Source organism: Panthera onca, chromosome A3 (assembly GCF_046562875.1).
Source record: "Panthera onca isolate mPanOnc1 chromosome A3, mPanOnc1 haplotype 2, whole genome shotgun sequence".
Classification (NCBI taxonomy): domain Eukaryota; kingdom Metazoa; phylum Chordata; class Mammalia; order Carnivora; family Felidae; genus Panthera; species Panthera onca.
In genome coordinates this window covers 118,791,526-118,819,496 of record NC_138341.1, presented here as the reverse complement: position 1 = coordinate 118,819,496, position 27,971 = coordinate 118,791,526, and the positions used below count along the sequence as shown (strand labels likewise).

General features: G+C 54.2%; 1 protein-coding gene across 2 annotated transcripts in view; it reads left to right on the top strand.

Annotated features, from left to right (window-relative positions):
• The first annotated feature begins 1,233 nt into the window (after positions 1-1,233).
• The window catches only part of KIAA1755 (KIAA1755 ortholog), a 40,306-nt gene continuing 13,568 nt past the window's right edge, over positions 1,234-27,971 (top strand). Inside the window, exons 1-8 of one of the 2 annotated variants that reach the window (XR_009605588.3) lie at positions 1,234-1,561; positions 11,847-12,044; positions 16,673-18,002; positions 18,449-18,619; positions 23,230-23,353; positions 25,839-25,932; positions 26,781-26,867; positions 27,785-27,901. Coding sequence is in view for 1 of the 2 variants with exons in the window: in XM_060617422.3 (XP_060473405.1) it covers positions 1,559-1,561; positions 11,847-12,044; positions 16,673-18,002; positions 18,449-18,619; positions 23,230-23,353; positions 25,839-25,932; positions 26,781-26,867; positions 27,785-27,901 (2,124 nt within the window). In the remaining variant the exon portion in view is untranslated. The remainder of the gene's footprint in view (positions 1,562-11,846; positions 12,045-16,672; positions 18,003-18,448; positions 18,620-23,229; positions 23,354-25,838; positions 25,933-26,780; positions 26,868-27,784; positions 27,902-27,971) is intronic. The other variant, XM_060617422.3, reaches the window with a different exon arrangement.

The following is a 27,971-nucleotide window of genomic DNA, read 5'->3' as shown; positions in this document are numbered from 1 at the left end:
GTGCTTTCCAGAGGGCGGGTCCTTAGCCTTTTCATTGGTTCTGTGAGCTCCCGAAATTCTGCTAATCCATTGTTTCTTGATAAACTAACTCAGAGTCAGTCTCTGTTGCCTGCGACCCCAGAACACTAGATGTAGATGTCATGTCAAATCTGTCTCCCTGCAAAGCTGGGACTCTGGTCCCTCCAAGCTGTGATCCCTCCAATTCCCAGTAAATTCTGCACCTGACGTCAACAGGGCTGTTCTCTCCCAAGTTCATGTCTGGGGCAGTGTTACCAAAAGCAGACTGGTTCCTGAAGGTTGGAGATGATTGTTTGATTGCTTAATACAGACTATCGGGGGATTCTCTGGGCTGAAGCTTAATGGTATTCAGGGCCTTTGCACATGCTGTTCTTTCTGCCCGGAACTCTGTTTCTTTCCCCCAACCCTACCTCCACTCTTCACCTAATTCCTTACCCTCTTTCAGATCTCGGCTTCTCTGTCCCTTCCTAGACCACCAGCTCCAGGATGGTCCCCTACAGTTCCCAGAGCCAATATTTGCCTTTGCCTCGGTAGCTACCACACTCAATTATTATTTTTTCCTGTTTCTCTGTTTCCTTGTCCAACCAACAGGTATACATTACCTGAGGGCAGAGACTCTGACTTATTCTGGCTCAGGGCTTGGACCCTGTTTGGTCAATATATGGATGAATCCCAGATCAGCCAACCAGAAATCATTTAGTTTCTAGTCTCCCTCCAAAGCGGAGGAACAATGGCTTGACCAAGGTCACAAAGCTGTCATTTTCTAGGAGAAGGAAGCCCAGAACTCGCCAATAGCCACTGTCACCTCTAAGTCTTGAATTGAGCCATCTTGATGGTGTGCAACATGGGCTTCACAGGGGAAGGACGTTGGGACAGACGCCTACTCCTCGCCACCAACCCTAAGAGGCAGATACTATCACCATCATCATACTATTGCCAGCAGCATCACCCCCATGTTACAGATGAGGAAACTGAGGCTTACCACACTTCGTGACTTGCCCAAATCGCCCAACTGGGAAGTAGAGGAGGAGGAGCCTCGAACCCAGGGCTGATGCCCAGGTCTGTGCGCGCCTCACCCGGCGGGGGGCCTGGCCCGTCTGTGAAGCGGGAGCTGAGGGGTTGCGAGGACAGAGGGGAGCAGGGGAGCGGTCAGAAAGGCGGCGGGCAGCCCAGCTCCTCTTGGCAGCCGAGGCCCTGGCCGGGAGGGGGGCGCCTGCCTGTCATCCCGCGCGGCGGGCGGGGCGCGGGCGAGGCGCCGGCACAAAAGGGCTGCCGTCGCGCCGCCCCGTCCCACGCGGGGAGCAGCGCTCCGACCCGCCCCTGCGGCCGCCGGCGGCCCCCGCTCGCCTCGCCCTGCCGCCAGTCTCCTCTGGCCCGCCGCCTCTCTCTGGCTCTCTCCCTGGGTCCCCGGCCTCCCCTTCCCCTCCCGGCCAGCCCGCTCCGCTCGCTCCAGGGCTAGGTGGGGGCTGGGGCTGCGCACCGGATAGACGGACCCGCGGACCGACTGACCCGGCACCGGCTACAGGAGAAGCCCGTCATCATGGTAACGCCTGCCAAGGCCTGGACCACCTGGCGCTGTCCCCTTTTGGTGGGGGTGTCAGGGCAGACCCCGACCTTTTATACTATGACCCTCAGCACCTCACCACCGGTCCGTGTTAACTGGTCCCGGGGCGGGGCGGGGCGGAGGGGGGGGCGGTTGGGAGGGAGGTGGGCTGGCGGTGCCGGGTACCCCCCTTCTGGCCACGTCCTCTCTCCTCTCTGGGCCCCGTCGATCGAGGCGCGAAGTGGATGGATAAGATTGGATGACTTGGGAACTTCTGATGTCGCCCCATCGCAGGCACAGATCAGAGCTGAACTCCAGCCCTTGGGCCTTGGACGAAACAGGGGGGGGGCTGTTGCATTTTAGACTTGGGGTGGAAGGTCGGGTATGCCCAGTGTCCCCACACAGGGTTTGGATGGAGAGGGGGGTTAAAGGCCCTTCCCAGTCCCACAGAGCTGGGCAAGGTGGGTTAAGGGTGCCCAGGGGAGAGGAGGGAGCTGCTCACCAAAATTTGGGGTGCTCTTGCCACTTGAGAGTCAGGGCAGGAAAGTCAGATGTGCACATAGTCCTGACATGAGGTGGCCCCATGGGAATCGGGTGGGGAGGTAGGCCTAGGAGGAGGGCAGGGGGAGGGCAATACCTCCACACTGCGGCTTCCTCAGCTGGCACCTCGATAAGGTTGGGATGCTCTGGGAGGTGTGTGTGTGTGTGTGTGTGTGTGTGCACCTCACGCATGCCAGTATCTGGGAACAGGGGATGAAAGAAAAGTCTGTTTTCAGGGAATCCCAGCCCCGCCCCGAACAGGCCCCGGAGCCCCGGGGCGGATTCATGGGAGCCGTGGGGATTTGGAAAAGTGCTCTGAAGACAGGCCAAGGCTTTAACCTCTTAGCTGTGATCGAGCGTGTCAGATTGGTGTGGACTTTCACTGGGTGCACGTTCACACGCAGACTTCTATTTAGAGACATGTGTGCACCCAGGCTGAGCACACCAAAACGCGTGCCACTGACTTACGTGGCCGAACCCACGCGCCCTCTCGCACACACAAGCCTTACCTACCTGCTCTCTCTACCGCTGAAATATGGGCACACACCGGCGTGCGTGCCACAGACCTGTTGCAAAACCAGGCTGCTAAATCCACACGCCCGCAGGACAGGTGGATTCACACATCGCTCTTGGAGCTGTTTGACGGTAACCTTCATACGCTAATGGGTATTCACCTCTCACCACAGGCAAGGTCCTGTGCTGTGGGATTTGTGTGCAGGAGCTCGCGTAGCTCACACCAGCTCTAAGAATACACCTGCTGGTATCTCCACCCCCACAGATGGGGACCTGAAGCTCTGGGAGCTTCCGTGACTGCCCAAGGTCACCCAACCAGAAAGCAGGAGGTAGGATAGCCTGAATTCTGAACGTGCATTCAGCTGTCACGGCCACCCCAGAGCCACACCTGCACCAAGCAGTGTTTGCTAAGCTTTACCTAGTTTTGGACCTAACTCTGTGATTACTTTTTTAAAATCCAGAAATTCCTTGCTGAACGCCAGACTCTCAGATCAAGAGTCAGGCCTTGGGGGGGCTCCTTGAAAAGGTTTAGCAACTCCTTCCTGAATAGGAATGACGGACAGATTTTTCTCCCACCCCCCACCTACCTCTCTGCTCTCATCTCTGTACTTCAGCTGCTCTGACATTGGTTCAGAGCCTCGTATGTTTCAAGCTCCCTCCCGCCACAGGGCCTTTGCATATGCCGTGCCTGCTGGGTGTCACCCCTTCACCTAAAGAATTCTTATCCCTCCTATAAATCTCCACCCCAATATCGTGTCCTCAGGCAAGTCCCACTCTAGCATGCCATGTATCTTTCCTTCGTGGCCCCATCACAGTCGTCCTTTTCATGGGACGATTTGATTAAAGGCTGTGTAGTGTTCTGAAGCAGCCCAGTGTCAGAGCACCTTATGGCAGAGGGGCTTCGGGCTTGTCCAGGTTCATGTTCCCGAAATATTAGTATCATCACGAAATTTTTTGCATCTTCTCTTACTGGATAAGGTATTATAAAGAAATAACACAATCTACTACTTATTGTTTGCTTACTATTTCTCTCTGAATCGGCTTACTTTATAAACGTAAAGATATATTTAAACAAGACATTTTATATCAAGACCATGAAAAATCTGTATCCATTGTCATCAATACAAAGTCACTATAAAAATGTATGCCATGAAGGCGAATTTGTATCCGTCAATTCTGGCCGGAAGAGGTCGGCTGTGGATGATTCCAAGCCAGGGGGCTGCTTTCTTTTTGTTAAAAGGAATAATCGCTCAGTGTCTGGGAGGTATTTTAAGATATACCGGCACCGAACTGAGACCGTCTCTTTGGTGTTACCGTGAGGACTGGATGAGAGTTGGGGTAACTTTGTTTCTGTGGTTTCACATAGAGTTCACGTCCTCCCCAACTCATCTTGTGGTTACTTGCCGTCCTATCCCAAGCTTTGAGAAAAGCCGGTCGAATCCAATTGAATTCATTCAACATTGCCAAAGTACTTACCTCATGGCGATCCCCCGAGGTGCCGCGCCCTGTGTAAGGACCCGAATGAGAGAAGACGAAGCCCTGGGCCCTGGCCTGGGGTTACAGTGCCCACTCACTGAGATTTCCAGGCTGGGTGATGGGCGGCGGGAGTTCCTCTCTTTGCCTAGTAGCGTAAGTGTCAAAAAAGAGAGATGCGGGTTGTGTGGGTCTCTGAAGGGTGGGAAGGACGGGGCGCCTGGGTGGCGCAGTCGGTTAAGCGTCCGACTTCAGCCAGGTCACGATCTCGCGGTCCGTGAGTTCGAGCCCCGCGTCAGGCTCTGGGCTGATGGCTCGGAGCCTGGAGCCTGTTTCCGATTCTGTGTCTCCCTCTCTCTCTGCCCCTCCCCCGTTCATGCTCTGTCTCTCTCTGTCCCAAAAATAAATAAAAAACGTTGGAAAAAAAAAAAAATGAAGGGTGGGAAGGAGCTCACCCGATCCAGGGAGGGACGCAACGCGAGTTCAGGCAGTGCTTTCAAAGTGGGGCACCTGCCATGGGTCCCAGGCAGTGCTTTCAAAGTGGGGCACCTGCCATGGGTCCCAGGGCGGGGGGAGGGGGGAGGGGGGAGGGGGAGACTTTGGCTACACATTTATCGTTCTACAATTTTTCGGCTTAGTGTTAGGAAGGTAATTTAAGCAGCGCAAACACGTGATAATAAATAAAAATCAGTGGATTTAAGTCGGAAACAAATTGGCCGAAAAGACAAACGTGAAGTAAGCAACAGTCCATATCAAGTAAAATAAATTGGGGTACGTAAACCACAAGCAAAACTCCTGTGCGAGGCGCGCGGGTGACTGGGAAACCCCGGGCCAGGGTGTCAGGTGTGTTAGGAGAAGCGGGAAAGGTGGGCTGGTGTAGACCGATGGCCGCTATTGGCAGGCTGAGTTGTTAAGACGGTGGGGAGCCACTCAAGACTGTTGAGCAGTGAGGGTCACAACCGGGTCTTGTGTTAAAAGGCCATCGTAGTGGCCAAAGGAGAGCCTGGCCTGGTGGGAGGGAGCAGGGGAAGGGGCAGAGGAGCTGGTGGTGATGTTCGCGTGTCGATACCCCAACTCTACCATTTGCTGGTGGTAGAGAGCCTTGGGCTCAGTTTCTTACCCTATGGAATGGGAATAATAATACATATCCCACAGAATTATTGGGAAGAGGAAATCAAATAATGTTAATAAAAGGGGCGCCTGCGTGGCTCAGTCGGTGAAGCATCCGACTTCGGCTCAGGTCATGCTCTCACGGTCCGTGAGTTCAAGCCCCGAGTCGGGCTCCGTGCTGACAGCTCGGAGCCCGGAGCCTGCTTGGGATTCTGTGTCTCCCTCTCTCTCTGCCCCTCCTCCGCTCTCAGTCTGTGTGGCTCTGTCTCAAAAGAAATAAACATTAAAAAAAATTAACGTTAATAAGAGAATGGAAAACGCTTAGGATAAAACCTGATACAGAAGCTTGCTCAGTAAGCAGCTCTAGTTATAAGTGCTATTATCATTATGTTTTCTGGGTGGCAGACGGTGAGCCCCAAAGCAAAGGCCAAGGGGACGGGGAGCGAAAAGAACAAACACAACACTAAGCCCCAGACAGGTGAAGGGACTTGCTCAAGGTTACCCACAAGACGACACATGGCAGAACCGGATTTCTGAATGTGGGTCTTCTAACACCTACTTGCTTCTCAGTTCACTGCATCTGGGCTGTTTTTCCAGTTTCTGAAAGTTTTTTTTTGTTGTTTTTTTTTTTTAATGAGGAGCCAATTCTCACCCCTACCTCCACCCACACACAAATACAAGGGATTTAAAGCAGGAGAAGTTTTAGTTGGACATGATCAACCACTTCCTGGCACCCAGGGCAGCAGAACCCTGGTTTTGGGACCTCCAGCCTGGAGAAGTTCAAGGGCAGAGTCCCCGATCGTTGAGCCTGGCGGCCAGAAGCTGATACCCACTGGGCTGTAGCTGACTCACAGACGTATTTGGCTTGGCTAAGCTTTAAAACATTGGGAGGCTTTACTAAAATATCAGCAGATCCGGCAACGCTGGGCCAAGGCAAGGCTGGGCAGGAGCTGATGAGGTGGGGCATGTGTCCCAGCCCCATGGCTCCCTACTGCTTCCCGGACATGGAGGTTGACTGTGAAGGGCCACTCACCGAGGGACCGGAGGGGTGATTTTCTCACACTTGGCCTACTTCTGTCTTCCCTGTCACCTGTCGGTCCCCTGTGGGCATTTGTGTCTGTGGCTGGTGGTGTAGACTCTTCCTGGGCTGAGTACAGAGATGGAGAAGGTTCTTTTCGAACTTTCCCACCAACTGAGGATTACGTGGGTCCCATTTAGAAACCACGTCCCAGCTCCAGACCTTCTGGAGTCCGATCACAGCTTGAATTCTAGAATGGCCCCGACTGGAAGGACCCTTAGAGATAGATAAGCCCAATGCCCCCATTTTACAGATGGGGAAATTGAGACCATGGTCACCCCGTGAATCAGGGGTGGAATGTCACCTTCCCTAGATGTTTCCGCCACAGAGGACAGTAGGGGATGACAGCAGCCCTGGGACACCGCCTGCCTCAGCTTTTCCCAGCCTTCTGTCTTCCCAAGCTAGGAGGTGCTGATGCTAAGTGATGCGAAAAAGCTTTGAATCTTGCAGTAGATGGGTAAATCTGGGCCTTTAAGAAGAGTTCAGCACACATCTCAGAAAGCCCAGCTAACAACATCTGGTGAGACCATTTAAAAAGGGAACAGGCCTTAAAAACACACGCGATCGCACTTTTATTTTTCCCCCTTGATTATAAAAGCTACCCAGGCTGGTTACAGAACGTTCGGAAAATCCAGCAAACTATGAAGAAAATTAAAACGGTGCCTTACGAGGCCCCTGCCCCTCACAGCGCTCAGGGGTGACTAACAGTTAACACTTTATTTCATGGCCTCTTGGCTTACACGCGTTTTTACGCAACGGAGATCACACTGCATGGGAATTTTTCTTTTAAAAACTCCCAACAGTCGGAAGAGTAGTTAGTTACCTTCGGGGTGAGGGCCATGCCGGGGAGGGAGCCGTTTTCTGGGCTGGTGAGATCCTGTGCGTTGACCTGGGTAGTGGTCACAGGGATAGGCACGTAGGTAAAGATGCATCGACCTTGTTTATTTTCCTGTAAAATAATAATTGAGGCTCATTGCAAGAGGCTGACACAGAATTCTAGAAACCCCTTTCCTCCCTGCTCCTCTCATACCCAGAGGGAACCAATGGGGACAGACACTTTTCTATGTGGCCTTGAGCTCCATACCAGGTTCCCCGAGTCCACCCAGAAGGCCCCTGCACGTCACACATAGTTCTGAGGGCCCCCCCCCCCCCAGAGGGGACTCCTTGTCTCCTGCCTGGGAGGGGCTGGAGGGCTGAGGACAGACGGCTCTGGCTTGTTTCACCTTCTCCCTTTCCAGCTTCACGCTGGCTTCTGCCGAGGAACAGTTAAAGGCCCAGCCTGGCTACACTCACTGGGAAGGAATGGAAACACATCGATTAAGTTTCACGGAAATCATTTTGAGGGGCCCGCGTCTGGCCAACGGTGTTTGGGTTCCTGCGGTCCCGGGCAGGGCTGCCCGATTGATTCTGAGGGGAGAGTGGCCAGCTTTCCTTCGTGCAGGCTCCTGGGCTCGTTATCCCATACTTGGACAGCTTATGACGCCCTGGGGTGCGGGCCCGTAGCAGGTAAAGCTCTGGCCAAGAGCTTGGAGCCCCATTAACTTGGAGCATTCTTGTTTTTTACTGGCTGCCCCTTAAACGGTTACAGCGTGTGGCCAGTGAGCCAATTTGCGAAAGCCAAAGGCGTCCCATCTGTGCGCTTTAGTGTGCGAGAAGTAAACAGCTTCTTTAGGCCCCGCTTGAAACACTGGAAGACAGGCAGCTGGGAAGGCCGCCCCAAAGGCTGGTGGCTGCTCGTGGTCCCAAGACAGGCAAGGCACTGGGGGCAGGGGAAGAGAGCGCACCGGACTGCCCAAGGCTGCGTTGGATGCTGGCTCTGTCTTTCCCCTCCTCTCTGCGACCTTGGACAAGATCAGCTTTGGCTTCTTTATCTGCAAAGTGGGATGTTCCTTCCCTGCTCCAGTCCGATCATGTGGGGAAGCAAGAGAATGTGAGCACAGGGCCTGGTGCCCAGCAGGTGCTTGGAAGCTGTTGTTATTCTTGGGGTAACGGTAGTGGGTTCAGGAAGGGATCAAGAGGGGGCCTTGTCTTCACACAGAGGCGGGGACTCTAGGCTGGTGTGACAGGAGCAGTAAAAATAAAAAACAGGTGGTCGTACCTTTTCCTTTTCGTGGGACCCCTACATCCGTCATCGCCCCGGCATCTGCAGAACAATCATCAGAGCAAGATAGGATAATTCTAGAATCCCCGTTTACAGGTGGGGAAACTGAGGCATGTCATGGCAGAGATGGTTTAGTTTGCTGTTGCCCAGAGGTTGGTATGCAGGCCATGGTTGGGCCACACGCTGTCACGGACTGGAGCGAAATAACGCGGGGGACCATGTGCTGGGAGCCTCGGTCTCTTTGAACTTCCCTCTGATCTTCTGAGGACCCCCAGCGAAAACCCCCCTCTCACGATAAGATGTCTTTACCATTACCACCTTTCTAACGCAAAGAGAACCTTAATGAGCCTTCAGGAGGTGACCACATGTCCTAGAAGTTCATTTAGAAAATTTATTTGTTCTCATTGGATATGCTAAAATTCATGACGATGCCAGTGAATGATTAAATTTCCAAAACCAAGATGAAACAAACCTAGCCCAATGCAATGTGCACAGGAGAAAAGAGGCCCAGAGAGGGAAGGCATCTACTCAAGGCGGCACAGTGAAGGGGAACCCAGGAAAGGGAGTGCCCCGAGAGAGGCTGGGTGGAGTGGGAGGGCATGTGGCCGGGCTTACCTGACTTAGTGTGTGTGTGTGTTCACCGATGTCAGACGGGGTCCTCTAACTCTGGTTCCCCATTCCCACTGCCGTCCTCATGATTGCGTGGGTGAGGGGGTAACTATTAGGGTTTGGCCTTGCTTTGGAGGGGAAGAGCATTAGGAGAGGTCGCCAGACCAGAGGAGCCTTTCCTTACTCTGCCAAACCGAAGACGTCCCCCTCCCCCATTACCTGGCCCCTCAGCGTGAAAATAGCCCTTCCTGGGCACGCGCAGTTTTGTCATCAAGTGCCTGCCTGCAATACATCATCCCCGTTGGGTTTCTGCCACGTCGGGGGCAAGACCCTCCTTCCTTCAGAATGGGGGTTGCAGACATTCATTCATTCCTCCTGCAGAGAGTAATGGGGGCCCTACGCTGTGTGGGTGCTGGGGACAGAACGGTGACAGGGACATTTGTCCAAACGCCATGGGCTAGCGTCCCTGTTTTACAGCCTCCTGGCATTGGACTCTTACTGAGGTAGAGTAGTGCCATGTTCCTCCTCCTCAAAGTCCCTGTTTAATCTCCCCGATTCAAGGGACCTCATTTGTAAAAAAAAAAAAAAAAAAAAAGTGATTTTTCTGTCTTAAATAAGCTCCTTTGCGCGGGAATCTTATTTGTTCTCAGCTTCCCTTACATCCCTCCGTGACAGATGGACCCAGAGCTTGCAATGTGTCTGGGCCACCCAGCCTGGCTTCCATTAGGCTTTTTAAGAGTTGAAAACCTTAACCCATGGGTTCTATTACACTTGGTCAGAAGCCTCTGGTCTTGTCCAAGCTGTTTTTACAGATGGAAAACATTGTGGTTCAGAGAGGGACATTTTGTTTGTCCTCCCACAACATCGACTCAGCCCCTAGGTTGGCCCAGGCCCCGTGCCAGGAACGGGAGACCCCAGATGAAGAGGAGCCAGTGCCTGCTCTGGTAGTTTCTGTCGCTGCTGAGGGTGGTCACAGACTTGGTAGCTTAAAGCAACACACAGTTATTGCCTCGCGGTTCTGTAGATCAGAAGTCCAACGCGAGGCTCGCTGGGCTTAAATTGAGGGTCGGCAAGCTGCATTCTTTCCAGGAGACTCCAAAGGAGGGCCAGCATCTAGGGGCAGCCTGCATTCCTTGGCCCGTCCTCTGTTTTTAAAGCCAGAGACATCACATCTCTCGGACCCTTCTTCCATCACATTCCCCCCTGACGCTCACCTCTCGGGTACCTCTCCCGCTTTGGAGGACCCTTGCGATTGCGTGGGGCCCACCTGGAAAATCCAGGAAACCGTCCCTATTTTAAGGCCAGTTGATTGGCAATGATTATTTTATCTGAAGCTTCAATTCCTCTTTGCCTTGTGAGGTAGCATATGGACAGGTTTTGGAGATTAGGTCACGGGCGCCTTTGCGGGGGGCATTATTCGGCTTACCTTTCCCGTCCTCAGAGAGTCTAGAGTCCTTGAGGGGGATGACAATCAGGGTGGAAACTGCTATGATAGGGGCACCATCGAAGCCCAGGAAAGGGGGCGCCTGACTCGGGTGGTGTGGGAGAAGGAAGTCAGAGAAAATCCCATGGAACAGATGAGGGCTGACCCAAATCTTGACGGGTGAGAGGGAGTTAGCCAGGTGGAGAGGGAGTGGAAGTGGAAGGCATCCCAGGAGGAAGGTACAGCATGTGCAAAGGCCCAGAGGTGAGTGAGAGGATGTACCGTGGCTGAAGCATGAGAGAGGCAGAGAGGCTGGGCGGGGAGGGGGTGGGGAGGCTGAGTATGGGATGCCAAGATCACAGGGGACCTGAATGCCTGGAGGCCAGTGCTTTCCTGAAGGCCGTGGGGAGGGAGCCTTTGAGGGTTTTGAGCATGTTACATCCGTGATCAGCTTTGCATTTGAGGAAGTCACTGTGGGGTCCTGGTCTAGCATGGTTGGAAGTGAGGCAGCCTAGAGATTGGACGGCAATGAGGAGGGGATTGAGTGGGAGAGCCAGAGGCCTGAGTCAGGGCGGGCACAGGGCAACAGGGTTGAGTGGGCAAGTTGGTGAACTCTGGAGGTGAGACAGGTATAGGAGGACATGGCTGAGGATTGTGTGTGAATAGAGGAGGCAAGAGGAGGGGCGGGATGATGAGCAGAGTTCTGGGAGTCTGAGTGGACCGTGGGGCCATCACTGAGGTAGGGACATGGGGGAAGGGTAGGTTTAGGGAGGTATTGAGTTGGGTTTGACGTGTTGATGATCTGTGCCCGATGGACATCTAGGGGAGGCATCCAGGAGGCACCTGGTTATGTGAGTCTGGATATAGGAACTCACGAGGCAGCTACAGTAACTTCCATTCATCAGTTACCGCTGTGTAACAAACCACCCCGACACTCAGTGGTAAAAAGCAACAATTATTTATTATCACTCACGCACCCGCATGCTGACGCACCTGCGTGTCGACTACAGGTTGGGCTTCACTGACCGCTCGGCTTCAGACAAGGTCTGCAGATCTGTCAGGTGGTGGGACTTATGGACGCTGAGCTCCCCTTTCCTTCGGCCCCTGACCTGAATCCCCCTTACTCTTCCTCCACTCGGCCTTGAGCCTGTGGGTGACATTTGAGCAAAGACCTGCAGGAGGTGAGGGAGTGAGGATGTCTCGAGGAAGAGTATTCTAGGCAGGGGGAGCAGCCGGTGCAAAGGCCCTGAGGTGGAACGGTGCCCGCTGTGTTTGAGGAACAGGAAAGAAGGCCAGTGTGGCTGGAGGGCATGATTGAGGGGTGCAGGGGAGGTCAGGGGCCTTGGTCATATGGGGCCCAGAAGGCCATGGCAAGTGGCCACTACCCTTATTATTGCTGCCACTGTCACTTTTCACACTCTCCTCCTATCCCCTACAGGACCCCCCATCCCTGGACACAGCCATTCAGCACGCCCTGGCGGGCCTCTATCCCCCTTTTGAGGCCACAGCACCCACCATCCTGGGGCAGGTATTCCGTCTCCTGGATTCTGACTTCCAGGGGGATGGGCTGAGCTTCCTCCTGGATTTCCTCATTCCTGCCAAGCGCCTGTGTGAGCAAGTGCGTGAAGCAGCCTGTGTAAGTTGGAAGGGACAGTGGGGCCGGGGGACACGCTCTCCCAGAACCGCGGGGCTGGTGCTGAGCAGAGAAGGAAGCGGGTCGGTGCGTGTCTTGTCTCAGAGCAGGAACTGAGGACACGGGGTGGTTCTCCGGGTACCACTGCTCGCCCAAGGGAGACTTCAGCCCCCCAGTGGAACGGGAGGTTCATTTGACCCTCTGCTCTCTGGCATCTAGGAGCCCATCACGCCTATGCTTTTATCCAGGAGGAAGTCCTGGATAAAAGACATCCCTGCGTGATGGCCCCTCGGAGCCTGCCCTGGGGCTGGCATTGTGGGCAACACCAGGCTGCCTTGGCCGAAGCGGCTCAGCTTCAGTGGAAATAGAGAATGTTCCAGATCTTTCCTGGAGCCCTTGAGGCCTCAGGACTCACTTTCTTCCCAGCAGACCCCTTTGAACCCAGATCTCAGGGAGGCCTCTCTAAGGCAAAGTGGAAAGAAAAGTGTTTTAGGTAGGGCTCATTGGCTGCAAATAACCCGTTCTTTACTCAGACCGGGACAAGGTAATCGGTCTCAGCCCGGAGTTGATGCACCAATCAAATGCCTTAAGGGGTTTCTGTCTCTTGTCTCTGCTTCTCCTTGCTTGCCAACATCATTCTTTTTTTTTTTTTTAATGTTTATTATTTATTTTTTAGAGGAAGAGAGAGAGACAGCATACAAGCAGGGGAGGGGCAGAGAGAGGGGGAGACACAGAATCCGAAGCAGGCTCCAGGCTCCGAGCTGTCAGCACAGAGTCCGACGCGGGGCTCGAACCCACGAACTGCGAGATCATGACCTGAGCCGAAGTCAGACGCTTAACTGAGTCACCCAGGCGGCCCTTGCCAACATCATTCTTATAGGCTGTCTCCACACACCTGGAGCCCAGGGCAGCTCTGGGTTCAAATCTTGTCCTGGGGAGGAGAAAGAACTTTTCCCCAACAACAGCAGATAGAAAAGTTGCAAGGAAGGATCCTGATTGGCCAGGCTTGGGTTCTATGTCCATCCCTGGGCCAATCACTGCAGCCAGAGAAATGGGATAGCAGGATTGGCCAGGCTTGAATCATACCCCTACATCTATGGCCAGACGTGGTGACTGTTGTAAGGGTGGGGACAGGCTGTTGGAGACCACACCCAGGAACTTGTGTACACCCTTCACGGGATTGCTCGGTCCCCTGCGGCTCCAGCCTCAGGAATCACTAAGAGGGTCCGAAAAGGTCCTGCTGGCTGATGTGCGTCAGGGACACCATACATCAGGCACAAAAAGTAAGAGCAGAGGCTGTGTGCATCATTGCAGTGGTAGATAGAAATGGAATGTGGCAGTAGCTAAAAGCTCGGGTTTTGGAGCCAGAACCAGAGATGTGGGACCTGGAAGGAGATGGAGGCCATTCATCTCACGTGCTCAGGATGGTTCCTGATACAGAGAAACAGTGACGTACGGTCATGGTTACTGCAGAGGGAAGACTCACCGAGCTTGTGCTGCCGACTCCCACATATCCACCCCGACACTATTTCCCGTACGTCCTTCCCCTCCTGACGCCTTCCCCGTGGCAAGCTTTAGAAACTCCCGCTTCCCTTTTCTGGTCATTAAAACTGCATTTGCACGATCTCCTTCCCTGTTTCTCCCGGGAACAAGGGTCACAACGTTTTAATTTCTCTATTTTCAACGACAGGCGACTTTAATTATAATTATAGGTGACTCCCTATCACCTCCGAGCCAGGGGTGGGAGCAATACTTTGGTTTCAGGAGTCAGGTGCCCCAGGTTCAAATCCAGCCTCCGTCACTGTGGAGCTGGGGGGGGGGGGGGTCCGTGTCGCCTGTCTGAGCTTCACTTTCCTTAATGGGAAAGTGGGAATGTTAATAACACAGCCCGTACCTCACAGAGATGATGCGCGCAGCTTAGCAAGGAGCGTGGCGGGCAGTGAGTGCTTAGTAGCTGTTGGCCGTTTACTATCACACTCTTGCCTCTCTCCCTTGGAAGTAATGCGTCAGCTTCAGTCTGTCCTTGTAACCGCCAGCACCCAGAGGCAGCCAGCACCCTCAGATGAAGTCCCGTGGGGATTAGGGACAGACACAGGTGTCCGAGCCTCACGCCCCCTGAGCCTCCGTTTCCTCGTCTCTAAAGTGAGGACAGTGATGCCTGAACTCCCTGCCCCACTGAGTTACTGCGACGTTCAGATAAGATGATCATAACCATCATCTCTATGGTGCGTTGCCGTTTGCAAACTACGGCCGGGTTGTCCGGCCTCGTTCAATGAGACGGTGAGGGACAGCACGTTGTCAACAACAGAGCACTAAAGGAAAGTGGTGGAGGAACTCACGGACTCATGGGGTCGATGGATGTGAAGTTTCCCCGAGGCAGCTGAACTTACAGTGTCACTGACGTGAACTGGCGTATCAACTTGGGGTACAAATACACTCGGTTCTTGATATTTCCCCCAGTTCATAGTCCCAGGAAGCACCTGCTTCATTAGCGGGAACGTCAGCGTCGTCGTGTGGAGGTCTCCCCGCCCCGACACATCCAGATTACATAAGATTATCCGGGTTCTTCTCAATCCGCAGGAATCCGACCCTTTTCCAAAAGCCAGGTAGCGAGAGACCTGTTGTCAGTCTGGCGGGGCTGTTGTTGCCACGTGGGGTCACTGCTGGACGCGGGTCCCGCACCACCCAGTGGAGCGGTCCCACCAAGAGGGATGGTTGTGTTCAGAAGGGCTCCTGGATGCCCTGCCGTGTCTCTACAGAGAATTGCTGGCACCTTCTGTGTAAACAAAGCTTTTTTTCAGTTTCGCCTCACCTGCCACGTTGTTGCCCAGGAAAGGGACATAAACAAGGAAGTAAGTAGATCATAAACCAGGAAACAATACACATTCAGGCCCAGAATAATGGAATGATTTGTTTCACGGTCATCCAGCAAGTTAGTGGCAGGGTCAGATTTCCTGACCTTTCTCTCAGTATCGTTTTGACCTCTCTGTAATCTCTTTGCCTAAAAATTAGAGAATGGGGGGGGGGGGGTGTGGAGCGCCTGGGTGGCTCAGCCAGTTAAGCGTCTGACTTTGGCTCAGGTCACGATCTCACGGTTCGTGGGTTTGAGCCCAGCATCTGGCTCTCTGCTGTTATTGCAAAGCCCACTTTGGATTCTCTGTCCCCCTCTCTCTCTGCCCCTCCCCTACTTGCACGCTCTGTCTCTATCTCTCTTTCTTGAAAAGAACATTAAAAAAAATTATAGAATGGTATAAATGCAGTAAGTGACCGTGTTATTTTTTTTTTTTTCAAGTTTTGTTTGAGTAGGGGAGGAGCAGAGGGCAAGGGAGAGACAGAATCCCAAGCAAGCTCCGGGCTGTCAGCACAGAGCCTGACACGGGGCTCAATCTCACGAACTGTGAGATCACAACCTGAGCCAAAATGAACAGTTGGACGCTTCACTGACTGAGCCACCCGGGGCGCCCCTGGACTGTTTTATTTTATTTTATTTATTTTCTAAAAATTTTTTAATTTACTTTTGAGAGAGAGGGAGAGACCAAGGGGGGGAGGAGCAGAGAAGGAGGGAGACACAGAATCCGAGGCAGGCTCCAGGCTCTGAGCTGTCAGCACAGAGCCCGATGTGGGACTTGAACCCACCAACCCATGAGATCATGACCTGAGCCAAAATTGAGAGTTGGACGCTTCACCGACTGAGCCACCCAGGTGCCCTTAGACTGTTTTATTATTATTTTTTTAATTTTTTAATGTTTTTATTTATTTTTAAGACAGAAAGAGACAGAACATAGCAGGGGAGGGGCAGAGAGAGAAGGAGACACAGAATCCGAAACAGGCTCCAGGCTCTGAGCTGTCAGCACGGAGCCTGACGCAGGGCTCGAGCTCATCAACCATGAGATCATGACCTGAGCTGAAGTTGGACGCTTAACCGACTGAGCCACCCAGGCGCCCCCAGACGGTTTTATTTTTTAATTGAAAACTCCCACAATCTTTCAAAGGGCAAATGTCGAGAGGAGAAGAAATTAATGTTTGTTGAACATCCACTTAAGTAGTGTATGCCAGGCATACACACACACACACACACACACACACACACACACATATAATCTCACTTAATCCTCCTGCCAACCCAATCATATGATACATATTGTTATTCCTATTTGCAGATAGGAAAATTGAGGCTGGAAGCAGTTATATCATCTGTACAAAGTAGTGATTCAGACCTTGGAACGCACGTCTTCTGGCTCCAAAATGGAGGGCTCAGACTTGAGCGAGGTTGAGAGAGGTTTCAAATAGGTGGGGAGAAGGGACTGTGACCCGAGCAGAACGGTCTTCATGGGAAAGGCACCTGCTAATGGGTGCCTGCCACGCAGAGCTTTTCTCCCTTGGGCTAGTAGGCTAGCAAGCGTTTTCAAGGTCACGGCCGGGACTAGGGCGAGGCAAGAGAAGGCACCCACTCTCAGGTTTGTGTGACTTGCAAGAGACGGGCTGTCCTTAGGTGCTGTGCCTCTTAGAGGCCAGGCACCTCTCTTGCCCGACCTGCTCGAGTCCATCTGGGAGAGGGAAGGGAGCAGACCCGCGGGCAGGGGCAAGGTCTTTCAGGGCGGGGCTCTCTGACATCGCCCTTCTGTCCACAGGCCCCGTACTCACACTGCCTCTTCCTGCATGAGGGCTGGCCACTGTGCCTGCGAGATGAGGTCGTGGTGCACCTGGCCCCCCTCAACCCCCTCTTATTGCGCCAGGGAGACTTCTACCTCCAAGTGGAGCCCCAGGAGGAGCAGTCCGTCTGCATCATGGTCAAGTGCCTCTCCTTGGACCTCCGCACGGTGGACGCAAAGCCTGTTCCCGCGTCATCCTACCCTACACTCTTCACCCAAACGTGGCTGGAGGCCATCAACAGTGACTTTGACGGAAGCCCTCTGCACAACTGCCTGGTAGCTTCCGAAGATGGGATTGCCCCTGTGCCCTGGACCAAGATAGCCAGCCCAGAGTTTGTGGATGACAGACCCCAAGCAGTGAACGTCCTCTCCCGGGCCTGGGGGTCCCTCGAGTTAGAGGCCCTCGATTTGAGCAGCCCTCCAGAGCCTCATCAGCCCAGGCCCTCAGGCAGCCAGGGACTGCTTGCCCGGAGCTTGGCCAAGGGTAAGGGCAGGACATATGGGAACAAGTACCCAGGACTCATCAAGGTGGAACAAGCCAGGCCGGGGGAGGTGGCCTTTAGGATGGACGATGTGGCCAGCCAGGACTTAGAAGGAGACTATGTGGCCCTCCTGGAGAGCAGAGGAGGGCCTCCCAGTAGGGAAGTGGAGACGTCCAGTGGGTGTCCTTTGGGGGCACTGGAGGAACCATCCAGAACTAAGGAAATCCTTCTCTCTCAAAGGATGCCGCCCCTCTCAGGGGCCAGGGGGGGACCTTCCTTGGAAAAATGGGCTTGTGAGAAGCCAGCAAGCTCAGAAGAGGAGCCCTGCAGGTTGGGCTCGAGGAGAAAGGTCAACTATAAAGTTAACACATCCACCCAGGACTCAGAACCCCGGCCCCAGGAGCCCTACCTCCACGCCCTTGAGGAGCCACCGCCCTGTGCCTCTGGCCTTGAGGCAGGTGGTTCCTCCAAGATGCAGGAACCTCTGGGAAGCCCAGAAAACATGGCGCAACTCAGGCCTGCACCAGAACGAGCGTCCTCCCTGCACCTGTGCTCGGCTTCCCCTCCTGCAGCTCCAGCCCCTGAAACCAAGTTGGAAGAGAGGGCCACACAGGGGCACGGGAGACTTCCCAAGCCTGAGACTGGCCCCAGTCAGAATACCTCCTCTTCTACATCCCCTACTTCTGGGCTCAGATTCTCCCTCTTGAAAGGGCAGAGGCAAGCCCCTGGGCCCCCAGAGAAAGCCTCCCTCCAGCCCGACAGGCCCTGGAAAGTTTTGCGTTCACCCTCGTCTCCCACGACCAACCGAGCCAAGCGCGTGGGGAAAGGTAAGGTGTCCGCTCGCTCAGCCGGACGGGGGTGCTGTTCTCTGGATGTGACCAGGCGACAAGGTGGCGCCGGTCGCCAGGGACGGAGCCCCTCTGAACTGGCTCAGTCTCGGGGATTTGGTGCACAGGTGGCATGTCGAGAGGCTTGAGGTCTCATGGGTCTGGAACTGGCTTGGGTTGAGTCGGCCTGAGTCCGCACCCAGCTGGGTCTGGGTGACCTTGATCAAGGGCTCCTTCTCTGTGCAGTGGGGGCCTCACCTGCCTCCCAGAGTCATTTTGAGGTTCAAAGACACGCCAGAGGTAAGGAGCTTAGCACAACGCCGGCCACCCAGTAGGAGATCAACAGCCGGAAGCTTCATCATCAGTCAGAAGGTGAAAGAGAAGACATTTCCTTTGGGAAAACCCAGAGGATTAATACCCTTTTCTTTGTTGTCGTTCATCCCCAGCTGGAAAGACTCAGACCGAAACATCTGGCCCGGCTGCTGACTCAGGCCCACGGACTGGGGAAAAGGCCGGCTTCCCAGAAGTCCCTCTGGATGAGGAGCCCCCAGGGCCTGAGCCTAGGATTGGGGCCCTGAGTGTGGAGATCCTCCAGTCGAGGATGGCTTGCCTGCCAGGTCTCGGGGGTCGCAGGGCAGCTGGAGGTGAAGGGGAGGGTGCTGGTGGGGGGGCGGTGGGGGGGGGCTAGGGTGGCCTCTGAGCATCCTGGTGCTGGTGGGTGTGGAAGAGACAGGGAAAGTCCTAGAGGCTTGTGTTCGGGGCCAAGCCTCTCTGAGACTCAGGTTCTTCATTTTTCCAGCGAAGGAGTTGGATTCTATGAAGCAATTTCTAGATACCCGTCCATCCATCCATCCAGCCATCCATCCTACTTTCAGTGAGGCAGCCAGGTGTCTTAGGTCAGTTCCGTAGAAGCAGGGCCTGAGACAGAGCTCCTTGGGAAAACGATTTGTGGAAGGTTGCTCTCAGGAGAAGGGGAGTGAGCGAAGCAGGACAGGGCAGGGGAGGAGCTAAGCAAGGATGTGGCCTGACCCCATGAGGAGCATCAACTCATACCACGGAGCCGGTTCCATTTTAAGGTGTAGGGGGCTGGGCTTTTGTAGGCTTGGGTCCGTTGGTCATCACCCCAGGCTGATCCTGGGATGGGGGTGCATGATCCAGGATGCATGAATGCTGCCTGAGCCCATGATCCAGTTCAGTTGGGGGCAATTCTCCAGAGAAGGGAACATCTGTGAGCCAGTACAGCCAACGGCCAACCGCCTCTGGGGGATGGGTAGTCTGGTCTGGCAAAGGGATCGGAGTGGGGTGTTACCCGCATCCAATACAGACGGTGTTATCACTCCTGTTTAATATTTATGCATCTTTGCAATAAATATTTTTTTAGTACCTGCCGTGTACAGCTAGGCTCTGGGCTTAGCACTGAGGACTCAGCAGGGAACACGTCTGATGTGGGCTCTGCTCTCAAGAAGGCTATATTCTAGTGGTAGAGAAAATTCGACAGGTTTTTACAGCAGGTTATTACAACCCCGTGTAAACATATCGCAGCTGTGGGGCAGTACAGGGCTCTGTGGGAGGACAGATGTGCACCGTGGCCCAGGCTTGGGGTGGAGGAGAGGTCAGGGAGGAAGGAGGAAGCAATATAGAGCTCAGTCCTGTGGTATGAGTAGGTGTTATCCAGGTGAAGGGGTGGGAACAGTGTTCCAGACAAAAGGAGCAGGATGTGCAAATGCCTGGGGTTAAGAGAGACCACAGTGGTCTTTGGGACCTACTGTCTTGAAATTCTATTTTACCTTATAGACTTCGGCATCTCTGCAGGATCCGGGACAGTGCTGTGTCTTTTCGAAGCTCCTAGGGGAGCACTGTCTGTCTTCTTCCTGGTCATCTTTGTTGAAGCTCATGCTGTTTTTTCCCCATATTAATTGCACACAAAGGATCTCACCGTCCTTTTAGGGCTGTCACGTTCCAAGCGCTCAGATTTTATCCATCGAAGGGCCCTGCTCTGGGAGGTGGGAGACCATTCTAATTTCAGATCTGTCAGCTTCCTGTGTGACCTTGGAAGAGTCACTTGCCCTCTCTGAGCCTCAGGCTCCTCCTTGCGTAAAAGGAGAAGCAGCAGACAGGACCTGGCTCACCGTCACTCTTTCCACAATGACTCTTGTTGTAATTTTGGGACTTGCAACATACACTAATGGGTCCCAAGTGCCTGGAGCAGGGTCTGGTACATAGTAGGTGCTCAAAAGGCATATGCTGAGTGAATGAATATTTTCCATGTAGATGCTCCTTCCAGTTCCTCCCCTGACCCCCTCGTCTTCGGTGATCTTGTCCTCGCTCCCCCAGCGACTCGTGCCACAGCCACCTCTGTAATTACACCATACTGCCCCTCTTCCCTGCTCCCCCACCGGCCCAATTTTAACCATCTTTTGGTCCCCCAGGCCCTCAACCTGTCGGTCCGACCGCCTTCTCATTGTCCCTCCTCACCTCCACCCTGTGCTCACTCCTTCCCAGCGTAGATCCCAGGCTCATTACAATCTCTCCCTTTCGCTCACAGGCCCCTAGCCTCTCCCTGCCACCTGCCAGCTTCCCTGGATACATCCCGGCCCTCCATTAAGTCCAGCTCCCTGCCTGTTCCCGACCCGCACCCTCATAGCTGGACAAAGCCGGGGATTCACACAAGAGTGCTGACCGGTGGCCCGCCAGACTAGTGACCGCTGACCGGCCATGGGGCCCTGTGGTGCTGTGGATCCCCTCACCTCCCGAGTCCTAAGTGAATTCCCCCACCGGCCTCATCGATGACTTTGCACTCCACTTCTCTGACCTTCCCCACTGCCTCCCTCAGCTTTCCTCTCAGCCCAGAACCTTCCTCTATCTCTCAATGATCAAGGAGAAGCAACCCAAAAGAGGCTACAAACTCCTGCTGCCCCACGTAGCTACCTTTTGGCCTCTGCACAGCCAGCGTTCTAGAACAGGTGAGCCCTCGCCGGTGCTCCGCTGCTACTCACCTACTTAGAGACATCCCTCCAGCAAGATTCTTCTCTCCTCCCTACGTGTTCACCTTCCTCTTCTCTCCCGGACCAGTCACACCAGCATAAGATGTGCTGGTACATTACCCATCTGTCTTCCTACCTTTCTCTGACCGCCTGAAGCCAGGGAAGGTGTTCGGCTTTTAAGGATCCCATGATTAGATTAGAGTATGTGACTAGAGTGCATGACCCAGGCTAATCTTCCAACTGGAGGTCCTGCTTTAATCATATCTGCAGAGTCTCTTTGTCCGGTAAGCTGGCGTTACTCACAGGCTGTGGGATTAGGACGTGGGCATCTCTGGAGCCATAACTCTGCCGACCGCAGGCCCAGGCCTTTGGAGAGGGCTTCTCAGAGTTGTTGCAGAGAAACCCCGGATGCAGAAGAAAGTGAACAGGGTCCCAGGGGTTGAGACCTCACCCCCAGCTCTCAGTTGCTCTGCACATATCTTTGAAATCTTTTCCGTCTTTAAAATTTCTGTCCATTTTGTATGCGACTTAAGAATACATTCGTATGTGTTTCAGTATTAGAAAAAAATGCTCTAAATTGCTTGCCAGTTAGATCACGTACCATTTCCCCCCGAACTGGGAGTGAATAATGCTGCAGAAAAGTGAAACAGTTTTTTCTTAACGTTTATTTATTTTTGAGAGAGAGAGAGAGAGAGAGAGAGAGAGCGAGCGCACGAGCAGGAGAGGGGCAGAAAGGAGGAGACAGAGGCTCCGAAGCAGGCTCTGCACTGTCAGCATAGAGCCCAACACGGGGCTCAAACTCATGAACCATGAGATCACAACCCGAGCTGAAATCAAGAGTCGGATGCTTAACTGACTGAGCCACCCAGGCACCCCAGCATTTTTTTTTTTTTTCACTTGAGCGAGAGAGAGAGAGAGAGCTCAAGCCGGCGAGGAGCAGAGGGAGAGGGAGGGAGAGAATCTTAAGCAGATTGGGGGACAGCTGCCCATGGCTCAAGTAGACCCAGCCAGCATCTGGGTGCTCAGTTAGCCCTGGTGGTGTGCAGGCCCTACCCCAGGCAGGGCTTCGTGGGGGACCAGACACATGAACAGATAGCCGTGTCCCCGTGGGTAATGTTCCGAGTACTTGAGCCCTCTGCTACTCAAAGTGTGGTCTGGGGACCAACTATGTCGGCATTTCCTTGGAGCTACGGAGAGATGCAGACTCCCAGGCCCGGTGAGTCAGACTCTGCGTTCTAGCAGGATCCTCAGGCACATGGAAGTTTGAGAGGCACCCCTCAAAGTTTGGGGTGCAAAGTTCGAGGTCTGCACCCCGTGTATGACAGCACTTGTGAAGGTAGTTAAGTCTATGTCTGAGACTTCACGAGCCACAAAGGGTCTTACACACTTACACACTGTAGAGGGCTGTGCCCACGTGGAGTGGGGGTGACCAGTGCAGGAAAGTTCTGTGTGAGGCGACTCTGGGGGGGGGGGGGCAGGGCTCTGAGCCCTGAGTGTGAGACAGGCCCCGTTTCCACGGGTCTGAGCCTCTTATTCCCATCGTCCTTCTCCCTCGCCCCGGTGCGACCGGGCCGTGCTGATTCCCCGGACCCTGGACCCTCAACCCCCGTGGGGAGAGTGGGTCACACAGCCCCGATTCCCGGAACAGGAAATAGTCTGTGGACAAGCCGTGGGTAAAAGTCTGCAACAGTAAATAGTGAGCTGGCGGCCGTGGCTGCATACCAACCATGCGGGGGGCAGAGACGAGGACAGGATGATGATCCTTATAACAACTGCTGTCACCGAGCCCTCGGCTCAGCATCCTTCTCAGGAGCTGTCTCCTTTAGTCCTCGAAATCACCTAATAAGCTCAGCATTTTATTCTCCCCATTTAGCAGATGGGGAAACAGGCTCAGAGGCACATTGACGAGCCCAAGGACACAGTGAGTCAGTGCAGAGCTGAGACTTGAACCCATCCACGTGGCTGCAGTCTGTTCCGCGAGCTGTGCCTCCCAGGGTGGCCTGTGCAGGGTCCACAGAGGGGGAGGCTAATTCTGCATGCGGGGGGCAGGGGGCATTCAGGGACAGATTTTCTGATGAAGTGGCATTCAAGCTGGGTCTTAAAGGCTGACTAAGAGGTCAGACTTCATGGGGGACGAGAGAAAGGGTATCCCAGGTGGAGAGACCCGGAGGCCCCAGAGCAGATTCCTGGAGTGAGGGCTCCACCAAAGTTCTCGCTGCTCACGTGTGTCCTCTCTCCTCCAGGTGGTCGGGACAGGGCCGGGAGGCGCCTGCTTCTGGTGTCAACCACCGAGGGGGCCTGGGAGGCACCGTGGTGCACGGCCTCGGAAGTCACCAAGCTGCTCTCCTACCTGTGCACTGTCCCCAGGTAAGGGGTCGGGCCAGCTGGTCGCTCTGTCCCCCGTCAATTTCTTGGCCCAGAGCCCAGGACCGGGGACTGAAGGGAGAGACCCCAGGAACTTCTGTTCCCAGAGCCAGTCCCAAGCCAGATGCTGGGGTGACAGGGGGGTGGGGTAAAGCAGGACAAACTTAGTCCCTGCCATCAGGGGGTTCCCAGGTTGATGGGGAGGTGGATGGAGTGCAAGAAACAGCATGGAAAAGAAGCGCTCAGGGGGGTCTGTGTGGTGAAGAAAACGGGGGGATGGTGTAGATCAGTGGCTCGCAAACCCGAGCATGCATGAGTCACCCTGAGCGCTGTTAAAAACACATCACCGGCTCACACCCCAAGTTTCTGAGCCGCTAGGTCTTGGGCCTGAGAATTTGCATTTCTAACAAATGTCCTGATTCTACTCATGCTGCTTGGCCAGGGACCCATTTGGAGAACCACGGTTGTAGAGTGGGAAGGGTGGGTGACTAATTTCAATTGGGAAATAAATCAAGGAGGGCATCTCCGAAGAGGTCATAACTGAGCTGGCAGGTGATAATCATAAATAATATTGAACAAATAAGGGGCGAATGGGTGTGTATGCGTGGATGAGTAAGAGAGTGAAAGAAAGAAGTTGTGAGTAATGGGCGATCCAGGCTGATGCTAATACCTCTCCTCCCCCACCGTTCAGACGTCACATTGGACCGGCTGGGGAAAGTCACCATTTTTCCTTGCGAGTTCCAGCCCCCGGCTAGGAGGGTCTCAGAAGTGGTGTCTGCTCAGGACCGTGGCGATAGACCCCAACCCAATCTAGAGGTTGTGCAGCTAGGGGTAGGGGGTGGAGGGACTCGTGGAACCCTTTGGAACCTTCTCCCCGTGCTCCATCTCATGGGAGCTATCACTGCCACCTGCTGGCCATTGAGATTTTTCTTCCTCTTCTCCAAAGTGGTGTGGCTTTTCTGGCCTGAGGGGGGAGATGGGACCCCCTCTTCCGTGCTGAGAAGTGGCCAGTGTGGTAAACAGAGCCCTGGAATCCCACCAACTTGCCGTGTGACCTTGGGGCGGTAACCTCCCCCTCTGAGACTCACCCGATCAAAAGGAAACACCAAGTGGACTCCGATGGCCAGTGTAAACTGTGGGGTACTGGGCCCAGCTTCACACTGGGACATGCCAGAGCCTCTGACTCCTCACATCTGCCGCTGCCCTCCAGGGGCCTCCAGGCTGGTGGCAAGGCAGGTGTGGAAACAGACCGCTCTCCCAGCACGAACACAGCCAGAGGCAGGTGAGGTGTGGGACATGAACACAGGGGCTTCATCTCTTCTCACTGTCTGCTACGTTGCTGCTGTGTGCCTCAGTTTCCCTTCTAGGGGAATAGCAACGGAAGACATTTATATTCCTCTTACTCTACAGCAGTCACTGAGTGCCTTACGCTCATGAATTCATCGGTCCTCACCGCAGCCCCGCAGGGCCGAAACTACCATTCTCCCCATTTACAGATGGGAAAATTGGCTCTCGGCAAGATGAAACAACTTACCGGGGTGACCAGATACTACGGCAGTGCCGAAACCCCACCTCCACACTGGCGATCTCTGGTTTTATCTATGAACTGGCTGGACATAAGGCTGGAAGGCACTGGGGGTTATTTTCCCAACCTGCCTGATCATCAGGATGGCCAAGGGCACTTGGAACCACACAGACGCCCTGCCCCACCCTGTACGTGCTGGGCCAGACGTCTGGGGGCTCGGGGTAGGGGCGGAGGTGAGGAATCGATATTTTTAACAACTCCTGACCATTGAGCCAGTTTGGGAAATCCTAACGTAATCGCTGACAAGTACAGAGTGAACCAGTGACAGCGTTTCGGCTGCAAGTAACAAGTTCCAATTCGAAATGTCTTTACTCATGAGGAAATTTATTTCTCTTGGTCTCTGCTTTAGAGCTCTTAGTAAGAGCCTCTTCAAGGAGAGCCGGTCTTTCCCAGAAGTCCCCCGGCAAACGTCCCCTCACTCCTCATTGGACAGAAACACGTCACATGACCCCTATGTAAAGCAACCATTGGCCAGAGGAATTGGCTCGCTACGCTCGGCCTCAACCAATCAGAAACCAGCGCCTGGGGGACCTGTTCTATGGAGGGAATTGGATTCTTGAACGAAACCAGAATTCTGCCCATGGGAAGGGGGTGGGGTAAATGCTGGGCGACTCACCCACCGCAACTGGGATGGTGGCTGATAGCTTATGATTGTTAGGGTGTGAGAGAGGGCTGTGTGAGGTATTGTGGGAACACCAAAGAAGAAGCAATGGACTCTGCCTAGAGAAAGATCACGGAGGGCTTCCTGGAGTGGGGTGGCCATGGGCAATCGTCTTGCGAGATGAAGAGCTCACCAGTAAATCAAGGCTTCTGGCAGCCAGCCCCCTCCCCTTCCACGAGGTCCTTCCCCCAAGAAAGTCCCATCCATCCAGCAAGACTGCCGATTCCGTTTACCACCCACAGGCCTGAAGATAAAACCAAGGGGCTGGCGGTTATGATTGATTCCAGGAAACAGCCTCCACACCCTGGTCTGGTCAGTGCCCTGCAGGCCACCCAGGTGAGTGGGAGGCGGACAGCCTCAGCCTAGCAAGGAGCTTGGGAGCTCTAGGGGACTTCTGGCATTCAGGGGCCCCAAGGGGCACAGACCTGGGACCGGAAACCCCAGGCAGGAACTCTTCGTTGCAGATACAGAAACCCCAGCCCAGTCTTGAAGACAGAGTGAGCTCATTGGTCCACGTGACTTGATAATCCAGAAGTTAAATGCCTGGATTCAGGGGCTCAGATATTGTCACCAAGACCTGGTTCCTGTCTCCATTTCCGGCCGAGTTCTCCTGGGAGGGCGCTATTCTCAGCCAGGCTTCCCGCCCTGGTGGCAGTCTGGTTCTCACTTCCCATGGTTTTTCATTGAAGCCCACCCAGTAGGAAAGAGTGAGAGATTCGCTTCCCAGAGGTCCCAGGAGGTTTCTTTCTGTCTCCTTAGCTCAGGTGTTCATCCACCAACCGATCTCTGTGGCCACCCCGATGGGCTTAGACTTAGGTCCCATGAGCCTCATGAACAGAGGAGCAAGGAAGAGGTTCGTAAGTTGCTGGCTTAGGCAGCGAGAAAGTGGAAGGTTGGCATACACTTACTTTATGGTCTGATCCCCTCCTCTTCCTTCCCCTCCTCACTTTATAGATGGGGAAACTGAGGCTCAGAGGGGACTGGTCATCTAGGAAGCTTGCAACTCGGCTTGGACCTGGTGCTCTACTGACTTCCAACCATTCATCTTCCAAACATACCACATAAACGTCCCAGCCGAGCCCCCCCCCCCCCCCCGCCCCCGGCCCCAGCTGTTTGCCTGAGTCTTAGCAGGGGGCTCAGTGAAGGTCTAGACAGAGCACCTCTGAAACGGTTCTCTCTGACAGGCCCTGGCCCCAGCCTCCATCCGTGCTGTGTTCTACCTGGGAGAGAAGGAGGCTGCCCTCCAGCTGGAAACATTGCCTGACGTCCAGGTGAGGGGGAGGCTGAGCTGAGCCGGGGTGCAGAATTCACCAGCTGGGACCCGCCTGGAGTGACCTAGTGGAGGCTGGGCGTTACAATTGTCAGCCCTGCTGCCGTGGCAGGTGTGGCCAAATCAATCATCTAGTGCTCGCTCTCTGGCAATCCCAGAAGCTCTGTGCTTTTTAAGGGTTTATGTGCCAATGAATCCCTTGGGGACCTTGTCAGAGTGCTGGTTCTAATGAAGTAGCCCTGGATGGGGCCTGGGATCCTGCATCTCTAACATGCTCCTAGGTGATGTTGATGCTGCTGGTCCGTGGACCACACTTTGAGTACCGAGGATAACAGATGGGCCCAAACAAACAGAATCTGCCCAATCCCAAGCTTAGGTATCTGGAGCTGTTCCTAGCATAAACCTCCAACTTCACTGTCTGGGAGAAGCAGCCACCTCGTCCCTCCTCCATGTCTTAGAGGATATGGTCAGGATTTGGTGACCTTTCTCAGCCCCAAGAAGGAGACGGCACCTTGGTGGGTCACTGGAGAACAGAACAAGGATTACAACAAAGAAGTTACGTGACCAGGGTCAGCTTTCATCCATTTGTGTGATTTCCTGGAGATCTGTGTTGGGAAAGAGCTTAGAGGGAGTCAGTGTGGTGATTGATTAATGATGTCTGCCTCGGGCACGTGCTGGGGAAGGGGCAGTAGGAGTGCTGTTTACTTACCATTCCTTAGCCAGGGGCTCATTCTGAATTTTGATTTGTCAGACTTTCCAGAGAAGATCCTTGCCCGGAAAAGCAACTCTTAACGCCAGGGCCAGCCTTACCTGTGGCAGATGGAGTGGTGTTGGGGCAGGGATCTGGCAGGCCCTTCTCAAACAGGTGTGGCCACGCTGAGCCCCTTGGTCATCTTGACTGTCTTCTTTCATCTGCAGGTAGAGGTGGTGACCTCACTGAGAGCTCTCAGCCACTACGTGGACCCCGGGCAGCTGCCCACAGCCCTGGAAGGCCCCTTCCCCTACTGCCACAGCGAGTGGGTGCAATTCTTCCAGGTGCCTACCCTCAAAGCCTTTACCGCCCACCCTAACTCCTTCTCTTCCTCCCTTCACTCTCCTGCCCCCT